The 26,716-nt window shown below is 38.3% G+C and overlaps 1 protein-coding gene across 1 annotated transcript in view; it reads left to right on the forward strand.

The window, feature by feature from the left end:
- LOC122806192 (B- and T-lymphocyte attenuator-like) overlaps window positions 1-26,716 on the forward strand; it is a 137,588-nt gene that overhangs the window by 31,429 nt on the left and 79,443 nt on the right. The window contains exon 4 of the mRNA XM_044076424.1: window positions 23,662-23,705. Coding sequence (XP_043932359.1) covers window positions 23,662-23,705 — 44 coding nt within the window. The remainder of the gene's footprint in view (window positions 1-23,661; window positions 23,706-26,716) is intronic.

Below are 26,716 nucleotides of genomic sequence, written 5' to 3' on the forward strand. Positions count from 1 at the left end.
CTAATGCAGATGATAGAGATGGAAGGTATGGGATACGTTGAAATGCAGGGACAAGATTCTTTCACCTATGTCTCCAGAGTCTACAAGTGCTTCTTTTGGATATTCAGAATACTGATATCAAGACTTTTAGGTATAGATGGCAAACTCTTCCAAGAGTGATCTCTGACCATGTTACACTACTATTAGGAATAGCACTAGAATGTAGACCACGCCTAATGCACTGGAATCTGGTGTTGGTATAATTGTTAAGGTGTTAAACTTAAAGACTCAAGGTACAAAGTTTGATTTTCACCTTTGGAAGAGAAACTGGAGAAGCTTAAAATGGCCCACAAGGGCAGCTAGCCTAGTACTAATGAACCAGTAATATACACTCAAACGGATAGATTTAAAAAAGTGGTGCTTGCACCTAATAGGAGGCAATACATGGAAGATACCCCAGAGAGACATTATAACCACTGGGGAACTAAAGAAGGAAACTTGATTAGTAACATTCAGAAATACTTTACAGAATAGAAAAGAATGAAAAGGCAGACGTTACAGAGCATGGGGGTTCAGGGGATGGAGGAACAGCTAGAAAGGGGTAAACATGAGCTGGACGAGATTGTAGAAAGGGATAGGCCAAAGGTGTATGGAGCTTAGATCTAGATGGGAACTAACTTACTTAAAGTCCAAAGGAATTTAGCTACTGGGGTGAGGCAAAGTAAAATGGAGAATGGGGTGTATGAAATATTTAATCCAAAAGAAGGGGAAAGCACATCAGACCTGGTAAAAAATTTTAGATAATTTTTCAAAGATTTTTTTCAGGATCTATACTTTGAGGAGACCCCACAGATAAGGAAAATGCATTTAAGAGTTTCTAGCTGAAACAAAATCTCCTTCTCCAACATAAGAACAAGCAAACAAGATAATTAAACATATAACAATGGACGAAATACACAATGTGATGGGAAAACTGAAGATGGGCAAATTCCCTGGGACTGGACTGCATACTAGCTGAATTGTATAAAATGGGTGGGTACCTGATCATTCAGATACTGGAAGTTTTATTTAATAGGGTTCTTACAACTGCTCTATGGATATTAATAGAGCTATCCATGCATGTGTTAATGGAAAAGAGATGTAATACCAGCATTACCAAAACCAGGTAAGGATACCCCTCGGGTGGAATCCTAGAGGCTAGACTCAGTCCCCAAGCAAGATTATAAGATTTTTTATGATCGTAATAACAGCAAGAATGTTAGACTTAATGCCACAACTTATCCACAAAGATCAATGCAGATTTATAAAAACAAAACAGACCGGTGATAATATTATCAAAACATTAGTGGCAGTGCAAAAAGTGAGTAGAAAGAGGAAAATTTGTTAATGGTGAACATAAATGCAGAAAAGGCATATGATTGAGTGGGATGGAAAAATCAATTTAAGGTTCTGGAGAGATTTGGATTTAGTAATGCATGTGTGCAGTCTTTAAAGAAATTGTATGGAATTCTTCCTGTTTGAAAATAAACCTATAATTGTCTATGACTTTTGGAATCACTAGAGGAACAAGGCAGGAGAGTCTGATGTCACCCCTTTTATTTGCAATTTATTTTGAGCCCTTGTCTATTTGGACAAGCACAGCACTGATGAAAGGATAAGAGATAAAGGATTGAGGATGTTAAAATAGCCCTATATGCAGGTGGCCTTCTGTTTAGTTTAACCAGGTAGAAACACGTCCCTATTAATGGAAACCCTTCAGGATTTTGGCACGTTTTCAAGGTATACAATCAATGTCTAAAAAGCACAGTTAGAAATAAATTGCATTTCCTAGACAAAACTAAGGGATGTCTTCCCAAAATTTAGGGAAAAACAGACTATTTATGTATAACTATTTCCTCAATTTAGAAGAAACTATAAAGATTATTTATAATTAAGCTCAGAAAAAGTCTCAGAAGTGCCTTAAAGGGTAGAAAAATACAGATCTAGATTTAGACCAAAAGGTACAAGCCCTGCAGATGTTTATACTATCCTGCTTATAAATATTTTTTAGGCATTGCCGATAAACCTGGGGAAACTTTTTTTACAGGTACTTGAAAAACATTGCAATGATTCATACAGGGAACCTTGAAGCCCTGAGTAACCTAGGACTGCATAATCCTGCTCAAAAATAGAGGAGGTCAGGTGGCACTGGATATTTTAAAATACTGGAGGGTAATGCAGATTAAAATCATTAGTATGTGGTATAATAATATAAAAGATGTCTGGAAGTTGAGAAACAAACAATAATGTAACATGGAGAGAACCTGGAGATAATATTTTGGACTAAGGGGGGATTCCAGGGAGATAGCATATGCAGTGATATAATGAACACCTTACAATGAATCCTGAGTCAGGAAGAAGTGGGTTACTATAGAAACTGGATAGTGGCAGCGCAGGTAGTAATGCAAGACATGCAAGTATGGAAAAATTACAAGAATGGACAAAAAGTTGTCAGAATCTTTATACTGGTCACTGCAAGGAGCACAAGGATTTTAAACCTGGGGTAGAGTGAAAAGGAACTTTGGGTGGGAGATTAAGAATTATTTGTTTTACAGAAGTCTCAGGGAAGTTCATCTCTGGATGAAAAAGAAACTGGTGGGGAAAGATCCAGATAATCCTTAGATGAAATATTTTGAATAAGCAAGTAACAATAGAATCCTAAGGGATCACAATATAGATTATACAGCCTAGTCAATACCTAAAAATTCAAACAGAAGAGGGACTTCCAAATCCAAATGAGAACAGGAATTAAGTAAAATAATAACTGGAAAATAGTGGAATAAGGTATACGTGGTTATTAAACTATTCACAAGCCTGAGAAAATTTTGCATATTCAGCTAGAAACACCTCCATAAATATTTTTGGACACCAAGTCAGATAACAGAAATATTTCCAACCATTACAGGAGACTGATGGCGATATGAGGGAAATAAGAGAGGAACATGGCTCTATATGTGTTGGGGATATGATTACTTAAAAGATTTTAAAACAGAAATGCAAAGAAAATTAAATAATCTTTGGTTAGGTGGAGTGGATCTCATGAAGTAGACCTTTTTTCTTGGGAATACCTGAAAGTGCAACAATGCAAAAAGAAGATAGGGCACTGCTGGGAGTAGCTATGTTAGCAGACAAAAATTCCAACACAAAGAGATGGAAGAAGCAAGACCTTCCAACAACAGAACTGGTGGGGATGATAGGAGAACTGTACAGAACATTTAGTGCAAAAATTCAATGAGAGCAATCTCCGCAAAAAAGAAATCGGCCAAGTGGATAGTCTTGAAAAAGATGAGGAGAAAACGAGAAATATCTCTCTAATTAATTTCATTTTATTTCATTTTATTCTATTAGATTTTGTACTCTGAATTATTGTAAATCACTACCACGTGCATGTGTGAGTGTGTGTGTGTGTGTGTGTGTGTGTGTGTGTGTGTGTGTGTGTACATGTGGCTTCATTTCAGAATCTCAAGCTTTTAGAAAATCGAAATTCCGAAGTGAAATAAAAAAAATACCCAAACACGTTGTTTCTGCAGGGGGGCAAGCCCCCCCCTGCACTCCCTACACCCCCTACTTAAATATATGAACTCTGAGATGGCTCTACAGTGGGGAAAAGGGAACTCTCCTGTTCCACGCTGTATGTAGACCTTTTGGTTTAAATCTAGATCTGTATTTTCTACCCTTTAAGGCACTCCTATACTAGGATTCAGTAGTGAGTGTCCACTGTTTTACCTCCTTTAGTAATGATAAGTGAAATCACTGCAGTAGCTTACATGTTGAACAGTATGCAAGTATCTCTGCATCATGCTGTAATGATGACCACTTCAAACACAATCGACTCATATTTTAAGACTTTTGACATTCTTCAGCATTACTAGCAGCATATTTATGCAATGTAAGTTTCAACTGAAGTATTTATATTAAGATTGTATATACAGAGCCACTTGGCTTGGGATCCAGAGTCTACTATTCAGGAAAAGGACAGGCTAGAAATGGTGTAGGAATTATGTTGAGAGAGAGGCTTCAGAAGGCAGTGAGGGATGTTATAAGAATTAGTGACAGACTCATGGCAATCAGACTCCAGTGTAATGATAGGGCAGTATTCATAATCCCAGTCTATGCCCCACAGCAGGGTTGTGATAGTGAGGAAAAGGGTGCATTCATACAGCAGTTACAGGACCTACTCGATAAAGCATGACAACATGAGCTGATGTTGATAACGGGTGACTTGAATGCACATACTGGGACAGACATATGAGGACTGCCTAGATCCACATGGGTGGGGCAACAGGAATAAAGAAGGCATCATTCTAGACTTCTAATGGGGAAATGGTTTGACAGTAGCCAACACATGATTCAGAAAGAGAGACAGTCATAAGATCACATACCAGATTGGCCAACATGCAGCTCAGGTAGACTTCCTCCTAGTAAGAAAAGGACAAGGGGTAGAATCAATGATTGCACAGCATGTGTGAGGACTACAGAACAGATATGTAGCTGAACCAGGTATAGAAATAAGTTTCATAAGGAAAGCTGGTGATGGAATGCAGAAATCTAGGAAGTCATCCAAAGAAAGAAGGAGTGCAGGAAAAGGTGTGAAATAGAAAAGATGGACCAGGCTTGGAAGGAGTACTGGTTGTCCAACAACAAAGGTAAGAAAGGAGTTGCAATAGCAAAGAATAGGGTATCAGGGGCACTCTACCAGCTTTTGGAAAGTGACTCAGTAGGTGTCACCAAGAAAATATATCAGGTTGCAAAGCAAAGCCGGAAAGATAAAGAAGACAGTCAGATACCTTTCCTAAGGGATGGCAGCAACAACCTGCTCACCAGTCCACAAGACATCAAAGGCAGATGGAAGGAGTACTTCCATCATCTTCTAAATCAAGAAAACCCCACAGAAACTCTACTGCCCCAGACACAGTCTGCGATGAAAGAAGAAGAGCCCACCCTAGAAGAAGTAAGAACAGCACTAAGGAAAATGAAGTCAGGGAAAGCAGCAGGCTTGGATGAGGTCACAGTAGATATGACAAAGATGCTGGGTGAGATAGGGTAGAAATGGCTCCTAAGGGTACTCATAGCAGTGTGGATAGAAAGACATATCCCAGACAACTGGAGAATACGCATACTAGTACCTGTGTACAAGAACAAAGGGGACATCCACAACTGTGGGCGGTGCAATGGTATCAAATTCCTGTCACCTTGCATGAAAGCTCTGGAGAGGGCGATTGATAAACGGATACACAGAGTAGTAGACTGTAAGACGGGAGATGAGCTGTTCAGATTCAGGTCAGGATGCAGCAAAACTGACCTGATGTTTGCAGTGAGACAGATAGTTGAGAAGAAGCTAGAGATGAGGAAACAATTCAACTGGGCATTCCTAGACTGAAGAAAGCATATGGGTAGGATCCAGAGTCTACTATTCAGGAGAACATAAGGTTCAGGGTTTGATTCTCACATGGAGTAATTGGCTAGGCTGAAAATGGCCCACAAGGGCAGTTAGCCTAGTACTAATCTATGAACCTATGAACAAGGTTCCAAGAAGGCTGATTTAGGCAGTACTGCTGTGGTTTGAAGTCCGAGAACCATACCTGCAAGGAACAAATGACTAAAGTACAAACAGTGTTCGGTCTCATATAGGGGTTGCCAGTAGGAGTGGCTGTACATTAGGATTCAGCTCTGAGCCCACTGCTGTTTATACTGGTGATGGACTACATTAGCAAACAATTCTGAGGGGCTAGCTCAACAAAGTTGCTCTCTGCAGAAAATGTGGCATTACAGGCAGACACTGAACAAGAACTTCAACAGTCAAGCATAAGTGTCAAAGAAGGCAGGAGTGTAGCATTAAATCGAGAGAGATGGAGACAGTTAACACGATACCCTGACCCCATGTAGAAAATGGGAAGAGAAGGTTGATGATGATGATGATGATACACATAGTGTTTATTTATTTATGTGTCGTAACTAGTCATAGTTTTAGCTTGATGAATATATACCTATATATTGTCTTTAAGAGAAGTGTTAATAAAGTTTTTTAATTCATCGATTTGAACTGCATGATTGGTTAAATAACTGACTTTTTACCTTTCAAATGTTTCTTTTTAAAGGTTGGAGTATGCTCTGATGAAGTTGTAGTTTATATATTTGAAGGACAAAAGCAGTGAACATATTTTATAAATAGTTAATATATAAGTGTGTGGATATACTTGATGGCAGGTTCTTCTGTTTGGTTCCTGTTTTTTTTACCCGCTACCAGCAATTCTTCTGCATTCTTCGGAGTTAGGAAACTTTTTAAAACTATGACTACTTGGTTAATGTACAGAACTGCCAAGGATGACAAAACTCTTTTTTCAAAATTGTATTTTATTGCAATTTTCGCAAACCCCAACATATATGCAATGTATATATACACATTATATATACTATATATAATGTATGAAACTATATAGAACTCTTACAAATAATACGTTACTCACAATCTATAGCTCTACTATATTTTAGTACATCATCAACACTTCAAAAACATATCCCAACTTAATTAAATATTATTAGAGAACGGGCTTACTGTACATCAGTATCCTGACTGGAGAACGAGCGTTCTCCAGCAGGGTATTAATGTACAACTAATGTCCAACGAGCGTTCTCCAGCAGGGTATTAATGTACAACTAATGTCCAACGAGCGTTCTCCAGCAGGGTATTAATGTACAACTAATGTCCAACGAGCATTCTCCAGCAGGGTATTAATGTACAACTAATGTCCAACGAGCGTTCTCCAGCAGGGTATTAATGTACAACTAATGTCCAACGAGCATTCTCCAGCAGGGTATTAATGTACAACTAATGTCCAATGAGCGTTCTCCAGCAGGGTATTAATGTACAACTAATGTCCGCATGAGCGTTCTCCAGCAGGGTATTAATGTACAACTAATGTCCAACGAGCGTTCTCCAGCAGTGTATTAATGTACAACTAATGTCCAACGAGCATTCTCCAGCAGTGTATTAATGTACAACTAATGTCCAACGAGCGTTCTCCAGCAGGGTATTAATGTACAACTAATGTCCTCATGAGCGCTCTCCAGCAGGGTATTAATGTACAACTAATGTCCAATGAGCATTCTCCAGCAGGGTATTAATGTACAACTAATGTCCAATGAGCGTTCTCCAGCAGGGTATTAATGTACAACTAATGTCCAACGAGCATTCTCCAGCAGGGTATTAATGTACAACTAATGTCCAACGAGCATTCTCCAGCAGGGTATTAATGTACAACTAATGTCCAATGAGCGTTCTCCAGCAGGGTATTAATGTACAACTAATGTCCAACGAGCGTTCTCCAGCAGGGTATTAATGTACAACTAATGTCCAACGAGCGTTCTCCAGCAGGGTATTAATGTACAACTAATGTCCAACGAGCATTCTCCAGCAGGGTATTAATGTACAACTAATGTCCAACGAGCGTTCTCCAGCAGGGTATTAATGTACAACTAATGGCCGCATGAGGGTTCTCCAGCAGGGTATTAATGTACAACTAATGTCCAACGAGCGTTCTCCAGCAGTGTATTAATGTACAACTAATGTCCAACGAGCATTCTCCAGCAGTGTATTAATGTACAACTAATGTCCAACGAGTGTTCTCCAGCAGGGTATTAATGTACAACTAATGTCCCCATGAGCGTTCTCCAGCAGGGTACTAATGTACAACTAATGTCCAACGAGCATTCTCCAGCAGGGTATTAATGTACAACTAATGTCCAACGAGCGTTCTCCAGCAGGGTATTAATGTACAACTAATGTCCAACGAGCATTCTCCAGCAGGGTATTAATGTACAACTAATGTCCAATGAGCATTCTCCAGCAGGCTATTAATGTACAACTAATGTCCAAGGATCATTCTCCAGCAGGGTATTAATGTACAACTAATTTCCAACGAGCATTCTCCAGCAGGGTATTAATGTACAACTAATGTCCAACAAGCGTTCTCCAGCAGGGTATTAATGTACAGCTAATGTCCAATAAGCATTCTCCAGCAGGGTATTAATGTACAACTAATGTCCAACGAGCGTTCTCCAGCAGGGTATTAATGTACAACTAATGTCCAGTGAGCATTCTCCAGCAGGGTATTAATGTACAACTAATGTCCAGCGAGCGTTCTCCAGCAGGGTATTAATGTACAACTAATGTCCAATGAGCATTCTCCAGCAGGGTATTAATGTCCAACTAATGTCCAACGAGTGTTCTCCAGCAGGGTATTAATGTACAACTAATGTCCAACGAGCGTTCTCCAGCAGGGTATTAATGTACAACTAATGTAAAATGAGTGTTCTCCAGCAGGGTATTAATGTACAACTAATGTCCAACGAGCGTTCTCCAGCAGGGTATTAATGTACAACTAATGTCCAACGAGCGTTCTCCAGCAGGGTATTAATGTACAACTAATGTCCAAGGAGCGTTCTCCAGCAGGGTATTAATGTACAACTAATGTCCAACGAGGGTTCTCCAGCAGGGTGTTAATGTACAACTAATGTCCAACGAGCGTTCTCCAGCAGTGTATTAATGTACAACTAATGTCCAACGAGCGTTCTCCAGCAGGGTATTAATGTACAACTAATGTCCAACAAGTGTTCTCCAGCAGGGTATTAATGTACAACTAATGTCCAACGAGCGTTCTCCAGCAGGGTATTAATGTACAACTAATGTCCAACGAGCATTCTCCAGCAGGGTATTAATGTACAACTAATGTCCAACGAGCATTCTCCAGCAGGGTATTAATGTACAACTAATGTCCAACGAGCGTTCTCCAGCAGGGTATTAATGTACAACTAATGTCCAACGAGCGTTCTCCAGCAGGGTATTAATGTACAACTAATGTCCAACGAGCGTTCTCCAGCAGGGTATTAATGTACAACTAATGTCCAACGAGCATTCTCCAGCAGGGTATTAATGTACAACTAATGTCCAACGAGCGTTCTCCAGCAGGGTATTAATGTACAACTAATGTCCAATGAGCGTTCTCCAGCAGGGTATTAATGTACAACTAATGTCCAACGAGCGTTCTCCAGCAGGGTATTAATGTACAACTAATGTCCAACGAGCGTTCTCCAGCAGGGTATTAATGTACAACTAATGTCCCCATGAGCGTTCTCCAGCAGGGTATTAATGTACAACTAATGTCCAACGAGCATTCTCCAGCAGGGTATTAATGTACAACTAATGTCCAACGAGCGTTCTCCAGCAGGGTATTAATGTACAGCTAATGTCCAACGAGCATTCTCCAGCAGGGTATTAATGTACAACTAATGTCCAATGAGCATTCTCCAGCAGGCTATTAATGTACAACTAATGTCCAAGGAGCATTCTCCAGCAGGGTATTAATGTTCAACTAATGTCCAACGAGCATTCTCCAGCAGGGTATTAATGTACAACTAATGTCCAACAAGCATTCTCCAGCAGGGTATTAATGTACAGCTAATGTCCAATAAGCATTCTCCAGCAGGGTATTAATGTACAACTAATGTCCAACGAGCGTTCTCCAGCAGGGTATTAATGTACAACTAATGTCCAGTGAGCATTCTCCAGCAGGGTATTAATGTACAGCTAATGTCCAGCGAGCGTTCTCCAGCAGGGTATTAATGTACAACTAATGTCCAATGAGCATTCTCCAGCAGGGTATTAATGTCCAACGAGTGTTCTCCAGCAGGGTATTAATGTACAACTAATGTCCAACGAGCGTTCTCCAGCAGGGTATTAATGTACAACTAATGTACAATGAGTGTTCTCCAGCAGGGTATTAATGTACAACTAATGTCCAACGAGCGTTCTCCAGCAGGGTATTAATGTACAACTAATGTCCAACGAGCGTTCTCCAGCAGGGTATTAATGTACAACTAATGTCCAAGGAGCGTTCTCCAGCAGGGTATTAATATACAACTAATGTCCAACGAGGGTTCTCCAGCAGGGTGTTAATGTACAACTAATGTCCAACGAGCGTTCTCCAGCAGTGTATTAATGTACAACTAATGTCCAACGAACGTTCTCCAGCAGGGTATTAATGTACAACTAATGTCCAACGAGTGTTCTCCAGCAGGGTATTAATGTACAACTAATGTCCAACGAGCGTTCTCCAGCAGGGTATTAATGTACAACTAATGTCCAATGAGCATTCTCCAGCAGGCTATTAATGTACAACTAATGTCCAAGGAGCAGGGGCGGCTCGTGGCATAGGGCTGCCGGACTGCAGCCCCCTCAAAAAGAAAAAAAGAAAGAAAAAAAAATGAAAAATATTTTTTCAAAATTGGACTTCGCATGCGCATAGACCGAGTCCCGCTTATCGGTCTATGCATGCTCAAGGCAGCGGCCGTCCCCATAGGGGACACAGGAGCGCCTGTGCACTTTTACAGTGCACAGACCGCCAGGATTATGGGACGTCCGGACTGCAAGAGGAGCAGCAGGGACTCGGGACAGTGCCTTAGGGATCTCGTCGGCGTCGGGAAGGAGCATGTGGATCTCGCGGGTTTTACTGGTGTGTGTGTGAGTTTGTGCTTTACTGGTGTGTGTGTGTGTGTGTGTGTGTGTGAAAATGCCCCAGGTGCTTATGGTGGTGTGGTAGGGAATGCCTCAGGCTTGAACCCTGTACCCTGTATGCAGGTGTTAAAGACTTGAGTTCCCTACCCACCACCATTTGTAAAAAAATTTCAGATTTTTACCTCATATTCGATCTGATCTGTTCCTCATAATATCTGTGGTTTGTAAATGTTGCAATGCTTGATATTTGATGGTGTAGTAGTAGCATTGTTGCCTCACAGCTGCAGGTTCTTGGGTTTGATTCTTGGCTGGGGTTCCTTCTTTGTGGGGTCTGTATCTTCTCCCTGTGTTTGTGTGGGTTTGCTTTTGTGCCCTCCCATGTTACAAAGACATGTCTGCATTATTTCTTCCTGGGCCTCTGCTGAAAATTTGTTTATTTGTTCCAAGTCAGACTGTCCTGATTAAAAATGTTAAATAAAATTGATAGGCATTTGAATTTCAGACTTAAGGGTTTCTGAATGTTTAATTCCTTGCGTATTTGATGGTGCAGTGGTAGTATTGTTGCCTCACAGCTATAGGTTTTCTGGTTTGATTCTTGGTTGGGGTGGCTTCTGTGTGAGTCTGCATCTCCTCCATGTGTTTGTGTGGATTTGCTCTGGTGCCCTGCCATTTTACAAAGACGTGTCTGCAGTTGTAATCCCTGCTGAAAATTGGTTTTGTTCTGTCCGCAGTAAAATTGACAGGCATTTGAATTTCAGACTTCAGGTTTCTGAATGTTTAATTCCTTGCATAATTGATGGTGCGGTGGTAGTATTGTTGCCTCACAGCTATAGGTTTTCTGGTTTGATTCTTGGTTGGGGTGGCTTCTGTTTGGAGTCTGCATCTCCTGCCTGTGTTTGTGTGGATTTGCTCTGGTGCCCTGCCATTTTACAAAGATGTGTCTGCAGTTTTAATCCCTGTCTCCGCTGAAAATTGTTTTTGTTCTGTCCGCAGTAAATTTGACAGGCATTTGAATTTCAGACTTCAGGTTTCTGAATGTTTAACTCCTTGTATAATTGATGGTGCAGTGATAGTATTGTTACCTCACAACTATAGGTTTTCTGGTTTGATTCTTGGTTGGGGTGGCTTCTGTCTGCATCTCCTCCTGTATTTGTGTGGATTTGCTCTGGTGCCCTGCCATTTTACAAAGACGTGTCTGCAGTATTAATCCCTGCATCTCTGCTGAAAATTGTTTTGTTCTGTCCGCAGTAAAATTGACAGGCATTTGAATTTCAGACTTCAGGTTTCTGAATGTTTAATTCCTTGCAGATTTGATGGTGCAGTGGTAGTATTGTTGCCTCACAGCTATAGGTTTTCTGGTTTGATTCTTGGTTGGGGTGGCTTCTGTGTGGAGTCTGCATCTCCTCCATGTGTTTGTGTGGATTTGCTCTGGTGCCCTGCCATTTTACAAAGACGTGTCTGCAGTTTTAATCCCTGCTGAAAATTGGTTTTGTTCTGTCCGCAGTAAAATTGACAGGCATTTGAATTTCAGACTTCAGGTTTCTGAATGTTTAATTCCTTGCATAATTGATGGTGCGGTGGTAGTATTGTTGCCTCACAGCTATAGGTTTTCTGGTTTGATTCTTGGTTGGGGTGGCTTCTGTTTGGAGTCTGCATCTCCTGCCTGTGTTTGTGTGGATTTGCTCTGATGCCCTGCCATTTTACAAAGACGTGTCTGCAGTATTAATCCCTGTCTCTGCTGAAAATTGTTTTGTTCTGTCCGCAGTAGAATTGACCGGCATTTGAATTTCAAACTTCATGTTCTTCAGAATACATAGTAGCACAACCTTTTTCTAGCAATTTTCTAAGTTTATAAGATGAATATTTTAAATTTGTCCCTATTTTTGGGACTGTATTCCCCATTATTGGCTTCGTCCAGGTTTTTGTGCTAAGGTTGACAGCTATGGCAAGAACTGAATTCACTGAATATGGACTGTAGAATTGTGCATATTTACTGATAAAGGTGCACTGTAGAATTGTGCATATTTACTGATAATGGTGGACTGTAGAATTGTGCATATTTACTAATAATGGTGGACTGTGGAATTGTGCATATTTACTAATAATGGTGGACTGTAGAATTGTGTATATTTACTAATAATGGTGGACTGTGGAAGTCTGAGTAGACTTTTTATGATAAATGTTCTCAACTGGGCAGTTTTGCCATTATGGGTGCATATGTTTTGTTTCATTGCTTACTGGAAAAATGTTCAAAACAAATTTAAAACACCCTCTAACAAGTGTACTGTATTGTACAAGGAATATAATTTTAGTACAATGAGGAAGGTGTATCAAAGAGCACATGTATGTTTCATATGCAAGGGGCCTATGATTGAAAACAGCCCAAAATTAATCTTTATCTGCCACTGGCAAAATGTATTTTCTTTGAATGTGGGTTTCAATGCTGTTTCAATGAATGTGAGTTTCAAGGGCAGAGAAGTTTTAATGCTAAGTTTTCATTGTGAGACTGCATTGCTTTGTTTAACAGATTACTTAATGTTTGTGCTGTAAAATACAAAATAAAACTTTCAAATGAAGTCCAATCATTGAAGTAAAGCAGTATGCACATTAGTGTTTATGGTAAATGGAGTGAAATAGCCAAGTAATGGTTAATTGGAATGGCTGCAGAGGCTCCAGTTCAACCATTATTTTGTCAGGGGAAGGGCAGCAAACTCAGACAGGCCCAGCTGAACTATACCTCCCAACTGTCCAGATTTTCAAAGAATGAATAGATTTTTGCTTCTTATTTTTGGTTTGTTGTTCATAAAATTTGTAGTTTTAATTCCTAAATGATTTGCCAGAAGTCACTAAATAATAAGTTACAGACTTCATAACCTTCATAAAATGCATGTTAAAGTAAGAGCCGTTCTATCAACTGTCTCAATTTATACAAGAGCAATTTTTAGTACTGTTTATATGTGCCCCCAATATATTTGGCCTTGTTCAGATTTACTGCATTAACAGGTTGAGAGGTACATGCAAATAAATTTCTTTATAGAATTAGGCATAGCCAACCTCTCAACTGTCCCCAATTTTGGCGCAAAATGTTGCTCTTCCCCCTAATAATCCCTCCAAGAAAATAGCAATTTTGGAAGAAAACATGGAGCGTTTACAATTAAGAAATAACTGTAATAATCAAAGTTATAGATTACTTGAAATGCATGTAGATTCTTTTATTTTGTCAGCTGCTCAAGGTAGCAGTACTAATATTAAAGTGTCCCTTCTTTGACAGGTAGAAGCTGTATTGTGTGTCTATTTTATATTTTTGCATCACATTTTGGTCCATTTTTCATAAAATTGTGTTTTTGGCAAATTAGTGACAAATCACTAAAGACTGAAGTTAGAAAATGACAGACATTTGAGTTTCAGATTTTATACCCTTCAGAAAATTCATACTAATGCAAGACCTATTCTATTATCTTTCTAAGTTTATTAGAGCAATATTTAAAATTGTCCTTCTTGTTGTGCCTTTGTCCCACTTCTGTGTATGGCTTTGTCCAGATTTCTTGCTCTTGAAGTTGAGAGGTATGACAAATGTGTCAGGGCCATCACAGTCAGCCAGAGAGATTTCAAATTGTGACATGCTTGTTGCACCCCACTCCCCATGTAGTGACTCTGGATGTGTCCAAGCAAGGCAAGGAGTAGTTGTATCTACCTTGGATGGGGAGGACACACTGCATAAGTACTACAGTGGCTTTTCATCTGTCCTTGATTTTGCAGAATGGTCTGGTTTCTGTCATATTTTTGTACTGTTGATTTATGCTTATTACTCAAAGTGCCTGTTGCTCTGTGTTTAAGTAGCAATGCTTTAATGACCATAAGGTAAGCTTGTCTGACATCGTAAGATGCAAGTAAGCTTTAATAAGCATACTGTTAAAGAACTGCCAACATTGAAAGCCTTTCTGTTGTTGCCATGCAGAGAATACTTGACTAGATAATGTATAAGCCTTGTGTATTAAAGGACAGGATTCCATTATTTTAAAAAGCTCATTACACTTGTTGGAGACTTCCAGTCATCTCTACAGGCTTTACCCGTAAACTAAACAGAATGCCAATCATGTGTGGTCCATAACCTGTACAGTAATCCTTTAAGCAATGTATCTTGAGCTTGTTTCTTGTTTGCTTTTCATTTTTTACTTTTATCATGTTTTCCCCATGAAACGTTGTCAGGCAGCAGGTCTTTTTTGGATAAGAAACATTTATACAAGTGGGGCATCACATAGATTTCTACTTTCAGCATGTTGCTTGGTACTTTAATAAAGCTGAATATATTATAATTAGAACTGCAGTGCAAGGAGAAGTAGTTTGAGTTGAGTGCTTCTGGTTTTTCTTATACTTGATTTTGACTGGCATTCCAGTAATGTATTTAAAAAGTAATTTATTTTTTCATGCTTCACAACCTTTTGTTTCCATCTAGATATTAAGTAAGCTGTCATGCAGCCAATGCATTGAAATATTTTATTCTTCTACACTTATTTTTGTCTTGATTGGACTTTCATAATGATGGTTTGCCACCCAGGGCAGCGTATTTAATTAAAGTTCGTTTTTTTGTGGTTTTGTGCATAGCCCCTCCCCTTTATGGTTGACCACACCCCTTCCCTTTGACCCCGCCCATTCAGCGTCTCCTGCAGCCCCCCTGTGATTTGAAGTCACCAGCCGCCACTGCCAAGGAGCATTCTCCAGCAGGGTATTAATGTACAACTAATGTCCAACGAGCATTCTCCAGCAGGGTATTAATGTACAACTAATGTCCAACGAGCGTTCTCCAGCAGGGTATTAATGTATAGCTAATGTCCAATAAGCATTCGCCAGCAGGGTATTAATGTACAACTAATGTCCAACGAGCATTCTCCAGCAGGGTATTAATGTACAACTAATGTCCAGTGAGCATTCTCCAGCAGGGTATTAATGTACAACTAATGTCCAGCGAGCGTTCTCCAGCAGGGTATTAATGTACAACTAATGTCCAATGAGCATTCTCCAGCAGGGTATTAATGTACAACTAATGTCCAACGAGTGTTCTCCAGCAGGGTATTAATGTACAACTAATGTCCAACGAGCGTTCTCCAGCAGGGTATTAATGTACAACTAATGTACAATGAGTGTTCTCCAGCAGGGTATTAATGTACAACTAATGTCCAATGAGCATTCTCCAGCAGGGTATTAATGTATAACTAATGTCCAACGAGCGTTCTCCAGCAGGGTATTAATGTATAACTAATGTCCAACGAGCATTCTCCAGCAGGGTATTAATGTACAACTAATGTCCAACGAGCGTTCTCCAGCAGGGTATTAATGTACAATTAATATTCAACGAGCATTCTCCAGCAGGGTATTAGTGTATAACTAATGTCCAATGAGCGTTCTCCAGCAGGGTATTAATGTACAACTAATGTCCAATGAGCATTCTCCAGCAGGGTATTAATGTACAACTAATGTCCAATAAGCATTCTCCAGCAGGGTATTAATGTACAACTAATGTCCAATGAGCGTTCTCCAGCAGGGTATTAATGTACAACTAATGTCCAATGAGCATTCTCCAGCTGGGTATTAATGTACAACTAATGTCCAATGAGCATTCTCCAGCAGGGTATTAATGTACAACTAATGTCCAACGAGCGTTCCCCAGCAGGGTATTAATGTACAACTAATGTCCAACAAGCGTTCTCCAGCAGGGTATTAATGTACAACTAATGTCCAGCGAGCGTTCTCCAGCAGGGTATTAATGTACAACTAATGTCCAATGAGCATTCTCCAGCAGGGTATTAATGTACAACTAATGTCCATCGAGCGTTCTCCAGCAAGGTATTAATGTACAACTAATGTCCAACGAGCGTTCTCCAGCAGGGTATTAATGTACAACTAATGTCCAACGAGCGTTCTCCTGCAGGGGATTAATGTACAACTAATGTCCGATGAGTGTTCTCCAGCAGGGTATTAATGTACAACTAATGTCCACTGAAAAACGAGTCCGCCGCTTCACGGCAGCATATCATGCTGCTGTGGCGCTCGGACTGAGGAAACGGAATGGCCTCCATTATTTTACTCTTGTTAAACAGTGCTTCTGCTGTTTAGTAAGTGTAAAATAAAATAAAAGTGTGTGCATGTGTTAGTGTGTGAAAGTATATGCCTATATGAGTGTGAGTGAGAGATCGGTTAAGCTAGTATTTTACACTGGCTAAGCAACACTTCTGCTGTTTAGTGAGTGTTAAATAAAAAGCATGTGTGTGTGTGTGTGTGTGTGTGTGTGTGTGTGTGTGTGTGTGTGTCTGTGTGTGTGTGTGTGTGTGTGTGTGTGTGTGTGTGTGTGTGTGTGTGTGTGTGTGTGTGTGTGTGTGTGTGGTGAGACTGATCGCTGGCAGCATCCGCCTACTGTGTTGGACCTGATAACTCCCCTGTGCGGGTGTTAATTACACATTAACACTCACCCTTTTGGGCATTACTGCTTGCATATTTACCTATATCATTATATTAACAGCTAACGTTTCTTACAGGGTACACAGTTTATATATATATATATATATATATATATATATATATATATATATATATATATATATATTTACATCATTATTCCCTTCTACATTCATAATGGTGTCAGTCTGACTTATCTTCTCCTTCCAGAAAGTTGTCTAAAAAAGATGACAAAAACTCTTGAAGTGGTTGACTGCGTTAGAGAATAGTTACATGACAATTGTAAACTTGATGCTAATCTCATAGATGTACTGAAGAAAATGGACTATCACCTCAGAAGTGCACATTAGATAGTACCTTCTTTATTTCTGGTATGTAGGTTAGGAGTATCAATGGAATTTTTCTGCTACAATTTCTGTATGGCTCCATCTCTTGCACAAATGTATCATCCTATATAACGTTTGGTCTAGAATGTGCTTTAGACAGGGTGATCAAATTTCAAAAGTACATACATTCATTGGTCTGATGATCAAGGTCAACACATATTGGCGACTGAGTGACTCGATTCTTTTGATCCCCTGGTGAAACATACAGGTGCATATCCAGGTCCTACCTGAAGGTGTCAATTAATAGCTGATGTTTAATTGTGGGTCCGTTCTGCAGGTGTGGGAAGTCCCTAAAATATGAAATTATCACATTTAATAAAGCAGTTTATATTAACATCTACAGAGGCTGAAGATGGCCTTCTGTTCAGCTCAAGGGGGTAATCTAAACAGAGGCTATCAAAAGTTAAGTTGTCTTTTAATGCTCAGTATCTTAGGCATAAATCTGCTCTAAACAGACAATATGATGCCACAAAGTGACAGTTGTTATAGACTTTGACTGTAAAACAGGCCTTGAAGCCCTTTAGTACACTTTGTGAGGAATGTTTTTACGTCCTCCAGCTGCATTAGATGGTATATGAATATGTTAAAGAAAAGAGTACAATATTCTATAATTCAAATAAAACAAAAACATTTGTCATGATCAAGTTTAAACCAAGAGCTAAGATTTATTTATCATACTGATAAGTGCTTTAATCTCTGAAACACCAGAAACTTCTTCAGACAATTAAAAGTAGCACAACAGTACATTAATTAACTAAAACTGTTTCCTGTGGGTAAGAAATAGGTAACAGATGCGATGTCTTCATCTATATGGCCGATAAGACCATTTATCTTCATTCTAGCACATTTTAGTCACCCATCAGTTTTACATAAAGCTGGACAAGATTTTTGGCAAATGCCAGAATGATGCATTTTTAACATAGAAAACAAGTTAATTTCTACTGCTCTATGTGTACATTATATTATGTCCCATTTGAAGGGAGGAGGTGTTGGTGGCGGCTGTTAATGACAATGCTCCCAAGTTTGTAGTCATCTGCATATTTAGTAAGCCAAACAATAGAGCCAGTCTGATATCTGAGAAGAAGATGCCAAAAAGAAGTGTCACTAAGACACAGGATGGGGAACTCCACAAAGGGACAGCAGATAAAGGCAATGGGAGTTGTATCCTCCTATTCTTATCTGTTGTGTTAGCCATGTAGCAATTTGTTCACTGACGTTATTAAACTCAGAATTTAAAAATGCAAAGGAAGCTATAAGTATAATTTTATTATGGAGTATAGTGTTGAATGCCTTAGACCAATCAAGGCAAGCTTCCTGGGCAGATAACCCTAAATTAAGGTGGTAGTACCATTCTCAGAAAAATTACGAAGTTAATGTACGAGATTTACTTTTGACAGAACCACACTGGGTTACGTCATGGAGAAGTAGGTTTCCTGTTTCCCCCATGAATACTTTTCATAATTATTCTATCAACTTACATAATATGCTTTTCAGCCTGATAGGTATGTAATTATCAGTATCTATGGAAATGTCTCCCTTGTGACTTGAAACTACATCCAGGACGTGGCCACTTTTCAGTGTTCTGCTATGTTATTTTTAAGTACACAAATTCTGCTTCATGATGTCTCATCTAATGCCATAGAAGTTATATTTCTGACCTTACTGTGGCCAGGCATAACAAGTTTTGATGCAATTTCAGACGACAGCATGTTGCAGTGTTGTAGGATAAATGAGGTTTAACTCTGAGACTTGAAATTGTACCCATATATGTATAACAGTGGTTTACAAGCGTCTGTTGGATCTGTTATAGTGATGTTATTTTTGTTCAGACACAAAATATTTTTCTTCCTCCCCCTTCACTTTGCGGATGTAGTTGTAGAAGACCTTCTTACTGTCACGTGTTCTGCTTGCAAACTTAACGTTAAATTAACTAAATTAAGCTTTGCTTATTTTGATTTTCTTATTGAGTTGATATTGGATGGAGTTAGCCTTATTACTGTCAGGTTGGTTTGGGTAAAATGTGAAGACTTTGAATACTCATCTTTTGATTTAATGTGTTAATTTTTGTATCACCACCACTTAGGCTTAGTACAAACATTTCCAGTTGTGGGGGGCTAATATACAGTGCCAGCTGTGTTATGGTGATTGTTCAGGGTATCATAATTACTATTTGAAAAATCCCTTAAGTTGGTACTATTATTTTATTAAGTTTCATGTTGTGTATGACAGGAATGGTGCTATATGTCAAAGCCAAAAGGGGTGGAGTAATGTTTAGCTAATCATAGGTGGCAACATTGATTACCAGGATGATATTTATTATGATTCCACCCCTTCTCAGTCTTTTTACCATCTCTTAAAGATTAATATTTGTGAAATATAATATTTTTGTGCACATTGTTTTCCCAGCCAATGGAGGGATAATTTAGATTAGTATTTAGAAAAGTAGAAAAGCATGTTCCGTAATAGAAAGAGCTCTAAGTTTATCAGGGAAGCTGCCTTGTTCTTGGGGTGACAAGGACAATGTACGATAACGCAGCACAAAATGTAGTTAGTGCTGATTATGGCACTTTGTGGGATGAGTACTTTATGCCTGCAATTTGTTTCTAAAATCCTGATTTGGAAAGATTGATTTAGGAAAATGGACACTGCCTCCTGCTCAGTGGGCCAACATAAGTGGAAAGAATTGTAATGTGTATATCTGTGATAGTACATAACCCAGTTTTCTCAAAGGCAATAAAATAAGTTAAGCTGCCTAGAAGCTTCAGGCTGCAAATGTCGATTGGTCTCACCTTCACTTTTTTGTTATATATTTAGCTTGGCATGTCTATTAATTTCACTTTGTCCAAAAAACAAGCACCATGTAGAAGTAAGGAGTCTACTCCTAAATGAAGAGGCAACCTTGGATTGACAACACAGCCTAAGCCAGTAACTGTAATAGATCTACCAGCATGGGTAAAGGTATCCAAAATGTAAACCATGTCCCCTTATAGCATATGGAGTACCTAATTTATAAAACCTGTTTAACTGTATTGTTTGAAGCTATTGACTATACTTGTATTTAAAAAAGCTGCTGCTGAGGGATCTCACAGACTGTCACTCTCCTTTGCAGAAATAAGCTAAGGTGATTCAAACTGCAAAAATAAAAAATAATTGCATCCATCTGTATAAGCTTTGGGGCCCTGCAATCAACATGTCCCTTATCTGGCATGCATCTTCAAAGGAATTAAAGTCCTGAAATGCATTTCTGTTTGTTATGATCATGAACAATAGCAGGTATGGAGATGGCATTTGGGATATCTTTAGGTGTCATCCCTCAGATATTTTTGTCATGATAAGACAAACTATTGTGACATTGTTGTCCAGTCCCAGTAAAGTATTAAGGAATGGTATTTCATAAAGTATTTACATAAACTATGTGGTTAGCATCCTTGTACGGGAATCACAGAGATGGCACATAAATCCCTTTTCATGGATGGCACATAAATCCCAAATGTTCATTAATACTTTAGTATTTCTGTTGTTACCTTGTTTTAAAACAAACCAGTACCAATACATGATTTATTTCGAAGAGGTAGTTTTCTCAGCAGAAGCATGGTCCGTTTTAGATTTCCTGAAATTGCCAAACTTTACCTCTTGAAAAGTGAATTCACCACTTCAGTACATTGCCTACGACTAACACATACAGTATAATACAGACAAACCAGCTCTTCCCTATGCATATCTACAGATAGTACAATCTTTGTGACATATTATCAAGGACACATGTTACAAAAGCAATAGCACAAAACCCTTTTCAAGGCTTATGCCTGCAGCATGGAACTCCCTACCACAAAATTACCAGAAACATCAAGAATTAAGGGCATTCAAAGAGCAAGTTCAATTTATTACTAATGAACATAAGTCTGGCTATTTCAGTACTGCCTAAAGTTTGGTGTCAAGCAGCTACCTCATACTTGCACAGACCATCTAACTTCAACCGATTTACTTAGATAATCCTGAATTTGACATATGTTTACTAAACTGCTGATGATATGTAACTACTCCATACTTTCCCTTCCCTAATACTAAATGTTTCTTGTTACTTTAAATATTTATATTACACACTTTGAAAAGTACAGTGCAACAGTAATGTAACTATGTGGTGAAAATTTGTAGCTGCGTAACTAGTCTGTGTCATGGCTGAAAATGATCTGAGGACCAGCCCTCCAACCTTGTCAACAAAATAGATAAATAAATAAACAACGTTTTTACTAATAAAAACGTTAGCAAGATATTGCATATTTATGCTTTAGTTAAATGAGACACACAAAGCTTGGTTTATTCATGAACTTGTCACTGTGGTGCTTTCTATGTAGGGTAAACCACCAGAGCATTTAAAGATTACATTTCTGCACACATTAGAACTATCAGATTTAAGAAAAGTTGTAGTGCTATATATAAACCTACATCAATACTGTCAGATACCAAGTTTACATTTATTGGGATAGACACAGTGTATTACAATCCTACTATGAAAAGACATTATATAGAAAATATTTTGAATAATAAGCAGAGGCTTTGAATAATTAAAACAGAAGCTTTATTTACTCCAGAATTAAATTAATATATTTAATTAATTAACTATATTCGTGAAATAGTTAACACTTTAAATGTTTAATTGTTACCCATGATAGATGTGTCATGTGACTCATGTTTTTTAAAAAAAATACCAATTGTAATAATACTTAATTTAGATTTGCACTGCAGAAGCTGCTGTGTTGAAGTAAAACTGGTTTGCTTGTACTGGTTTGGGAAGTGGGCAATAACTCTAAATTTGTTTTAATTCAAAGCTTGAGTGCTGAATTTCTATTATATAAATATATATGATTATATATATATGGATGTCCTACACATAATCGAATGGACACAATGCCTACACCCAGGAGATCGAAGTAAAAAACATTAAATTAACAAATATCGACATGTCCTGCACATGCCTCTGGGATTACCCCAGACCTGAATAAACCAGCAAGTGTTTTTGCAGGGGTCAACTCCCCCCTGCATCCCCAAGTTGTCTGTCAGCTGTAGAACACCTATATATATATATATATATATATATATATATATATATTTGTTTTGCAGTGAAGTGTACACTATTCAAAGCATAGCAAAGAATCAGAATTTATATAAAAGTACTATTAAAACTGAAAAAAAAATCCCAGTATTTTCAAAATTTTGTTTGCAAAGAGAGCAACTACCATGCAGCTCCCTTGTACGTGAGGGTGAGGGGATTGTACATGAAGCTACACTTATATATGTATATGACAACCCTGGTCTCAGAAAATCTTGGAGAATATGTAAAACAGATGTTCCACTGTTTCTGTATTTATCTATAAGTGTTCCTTAGTTTGTTTCTATGGCTTCTCAATAAAGCACAGCTCCCTTTTGTGAGCTTTAATACAATGTGCTTCGAACTGTACTACTCAGGATGTGCTGTAGTTCCACGTATGCTGAGAATGCGGGTCTATATTACGAGATTGAAAACCCATTTGAGCGAATCAGAATTCAGCGACACGTATAGCGCCAACTATGGTAATGGTGAACGTTCAAAACCGAGAAACGCGAAATGTTGAAGTGTCATGGTTAGCCTGTCTGAGGTATAGCTCCGTAAGGTAAGTGTATGATAGTTATGGACCTTAGGGTTAGGGTGCAGGTTAAGGTAAGTGCATAGATAGTAATGTATGTAAGGTTTAGTGTAGGGTTAAAAGTAGGGTTTGGTTAGTCTATGTATGTGTTTTATTTATGCTTGGGTATGTAGTATGTAGCGCGCGGTGGTGTTGGCCGACTATGATGATTCGAGATTTGAAGTTTCGCAATTTAGGGAGTTCGGCGTATTTGTGGTTCGGGCTATGTGTGTCGGTGTTGTGGTGTTCACTGAAACAGGTTTTCGATTACGTAATATAGACCCGAGAATGCTGGGTGGAGGTCTGAAAATTTCAGATTTAGAAAGTTCAAGTAGAACTTTATTTTTCTATGCTATGTTATCTGAGTCTTATCCATTGGCATCACTGAATATTAGGTGATGACCGCAATGGCAACCTGTTTAAAAATATGTTTGTATGTAAGTAAATAAATAATTAAGTTATTTTCTATTTGGCACATACCTACAAACTTCTTTTGCTCTTTCATTTATGGGAGTGAGATTTCTAAAATAACAGTAACACAACAAAAACTACATATTTGTTTAGAACTTGACCTTAAAATTATGTGCATATGCTGATTTAACAAAGAATAATTTGTTTTACATTTTAGAATGCAGAGGAAAGACTAACTTAATATATCCACAGCAAGATGAGGTAACTCTTTTTTTATTACTCTGGTTTTTAAATGAAAACAACAGAAGAGTTTTGCTGTATATCATGTTTATTTAATGTGTTCTGTATTCTGCAAAGGGTCCTTTAATGGCTTTCTTTCCATTATGAAAGTTGATAGATGCTCTCTCATTATGCATACACATATACTTTTGCACACATATACAATCATGGTGGTTCAATAGTTCATATCTCTGTGTTACTCATGGTTCAGTATTTCATTATTGAGGCTAATAGTGAAATAATTACCCCAAGTAATTAAAATATACCTACAATAGTGAAATAATTACCTAAGTAATTAAAATATACCCCATGTCCACCTAAAATGGTAAGTGAGATGATATTTTACTCACTAGCATGCTGCCTTTCTTCTTATGTGCCACATAGTAACAAGGCATGACTGTCAATGCATTGGTTATTACTATGTGAGGTAAATCCTGATACTGGTTGCTTAAATGGAGTAGATATCAGGGCTGACCCAGTGATCTCTTGTCAGTTTCAGAAATCATCACACAGTATAAATTATGAACTGCAAGAATAATTTTCTTCTCACATATTCATAAAATAAATACTAGTAGGACACCAGATATGGATATGCTGATAGCGACTGGTCTCAGCAATACCAAACTATGTCTCGAGAGGGTAGGAGGAAGGCTGGTACACCTGGCATGGACATGGAGCACAGGGGGCCATGCCAGGAAAGATAAGGTCTGAGGGGGTTCACAAAAAAAATAATAATAATACAAACAAAGAATTTTTTATATTGGTGATTTGTGGGAGTGACAGAATACATAATATTGGCAAGAGACCAGATAAATAATCACATTCCTTTTAACATTACATTTAATATTGGCAGGGCCCACAATATAATTCTGTGAATACTGTTACCACTATAATCTGACCACTAACGAATGGAATGGTTTTTGTAACTGGTGATTAAATGGGGAATGAATAACATTGGCAAGAGAACAGTTTGGTGAATCTGTAGGCAATCTTAACAAAAGTACATCTTATTGAAAAGACTGGTTACTTTTTATCACAACAACAGCTAGGGGTGAGTGCACACTCTGCAGTATGTGAGTGAGCAACAGGTCCTTTATGTGCTTTCTAACAACCATATAATTATGGAAATTGGTTGGCAACACCATGGAGGCCATATAGTAACACAACAGTGACAATGCATTTGCTGAGTATGAATGCAACAAATATTCCAGATTATATTGCAACACCAATACTCTTCTGAGAAACTATTTGATAACAATGGGATGTCCAGATAATAACACATGAGAAGCTGTTTCTCCATGAGTAAGCAATATATTTATTAAACTTGAGTAAATCAGATGCCTTTTGTTGTATTGTAACAACCTTGCCCACTGTGAGTTGTTTGATAAAGGCATGGGAGCCAGACAGTAGCACATCAGAGGTTGCTTTCAGTGCAGGAGACTGCTTCCTTATTTGTTCATTGGTCCTTGTGACGAAGAAGCTAATCTGAGTATGGTGTAACAGCCATAATAAGAAGACAATCTGAGTATGGTGTAACAGCCATACTAAGAAGGTAATATACAGCCATACTAAGAAGGTAATCTGAGTATGGTGTAACAGCCATAATAAGATGGTAATATGAGTATGGAGTAGCAGCCATACTAAGAAGACAATCTGAGTATGGAGTAACAGCCATATACTAAGAAGGCAATATGAGTATGGTGTAACAGCCATAATAAGAAGACAATCTGAGTATGGAGTAACAGCCATATACTAAGAAGGTAATATGAGTATGGTGTAACAGCCATAATAAGAAGACAATCTGAGTATGGTGTAACAGCCATAGTAAGAAGGTAATATACAGCCATACTAAGAAGGTAATCTGAGTATGGTGTAACAGCCATAATAAGAAGGTAATCTGAGTATGGTGTAGCAGCCATACTAAGAAGGTAATATACAGCCATACTAAGAAGGTAATCTGAGTATGGTGTAACAGCCATAATAAGATGGTAATATGAGTATGGAGTAACAGCCATACTAAGAAGACAGTCTGAGTATGGAGTAACAGCCATATACTAAGAAGGTAATATGAGTATGGTGTAACAGCCATAATAAGAAGGTAATATACAGCCATACTAAGAAGGTAATCTGAGTATGGTGTAACAGCCATAATAAGAAGGTAATATGAGTATGGAGTAACAGCCATAATAAGAAGACAATCTGAGTATGGTGTAACAGCCATAGTAAGAAGGTAATATACAGCCATACTAAGAAGGTAATCTGAGTATGGTGTAACAGCCATAATAAGAAGACAATCTGAGTATGGTGTAACAGCCATACTAAGAAGGTAATATACAGCCATACTAAGAAGGTAATCTGAGTATGGTGTAACAGCCATAATAAGATGGTAATATGAGTATGGAGTAACAGCCATACTAAGAAGACAATCTGAGTATGGAGTAACAGCCATATACTAAGAAGGTAATATGAGTATGGTGTAACAGCCATAATAAGAAGACAATCTGAGTATGGTGTAACAGCCATAGTAAGAAGGTAATATACAGCCATACTAAGAAGGTAATCTGAGTATGGTGTAACAGCCATAATAAGAAGACAATCTGAGTATGGTGTAACAGCCATACTAAGAAGGTAATATACAGCCATACTAAGAAGGTAATCTGAGTATGGTGTAACATAATAAGAAGACAATCTGAGTATGGTGTAACAGCCATACTAAGAAGGTAATATACAGCCATACTAAGAAGGTAATCTGAGTATGGTGTAACAGCCATAATAAGATGGTAATATGAGTATGGTGTAACAACCATAATAAGAAGACAATCTGAGTATGGAGTAACAGCCATATACTAAGAAGGTAATATGAGTATGGTGTAACAGCCATAATAAGAAGACAATCTGAGTATGGTGTAACAGCCATACTAAGAAGGTAATATACAGCCATACTAAGAAGACAATCTGAGTATGGTGTAGCAACCATATGAAGAAGACAATCT

The sequence above is a fragment of the Protopterus annectens genome, chromosome 7.part0 (genome assembly GCF_019279795.1).
Source record: "Protopterus annectens isolate FY-2018-M chromosome 7.part0, PAN1.0, whole genome shotgun sequence".
Taxonomy (NCBI): Eukaryota; Metazoa; Chordata; order Ceratodontiformes; family Protopteridae; genus Protopterus; species Protopterus annectens.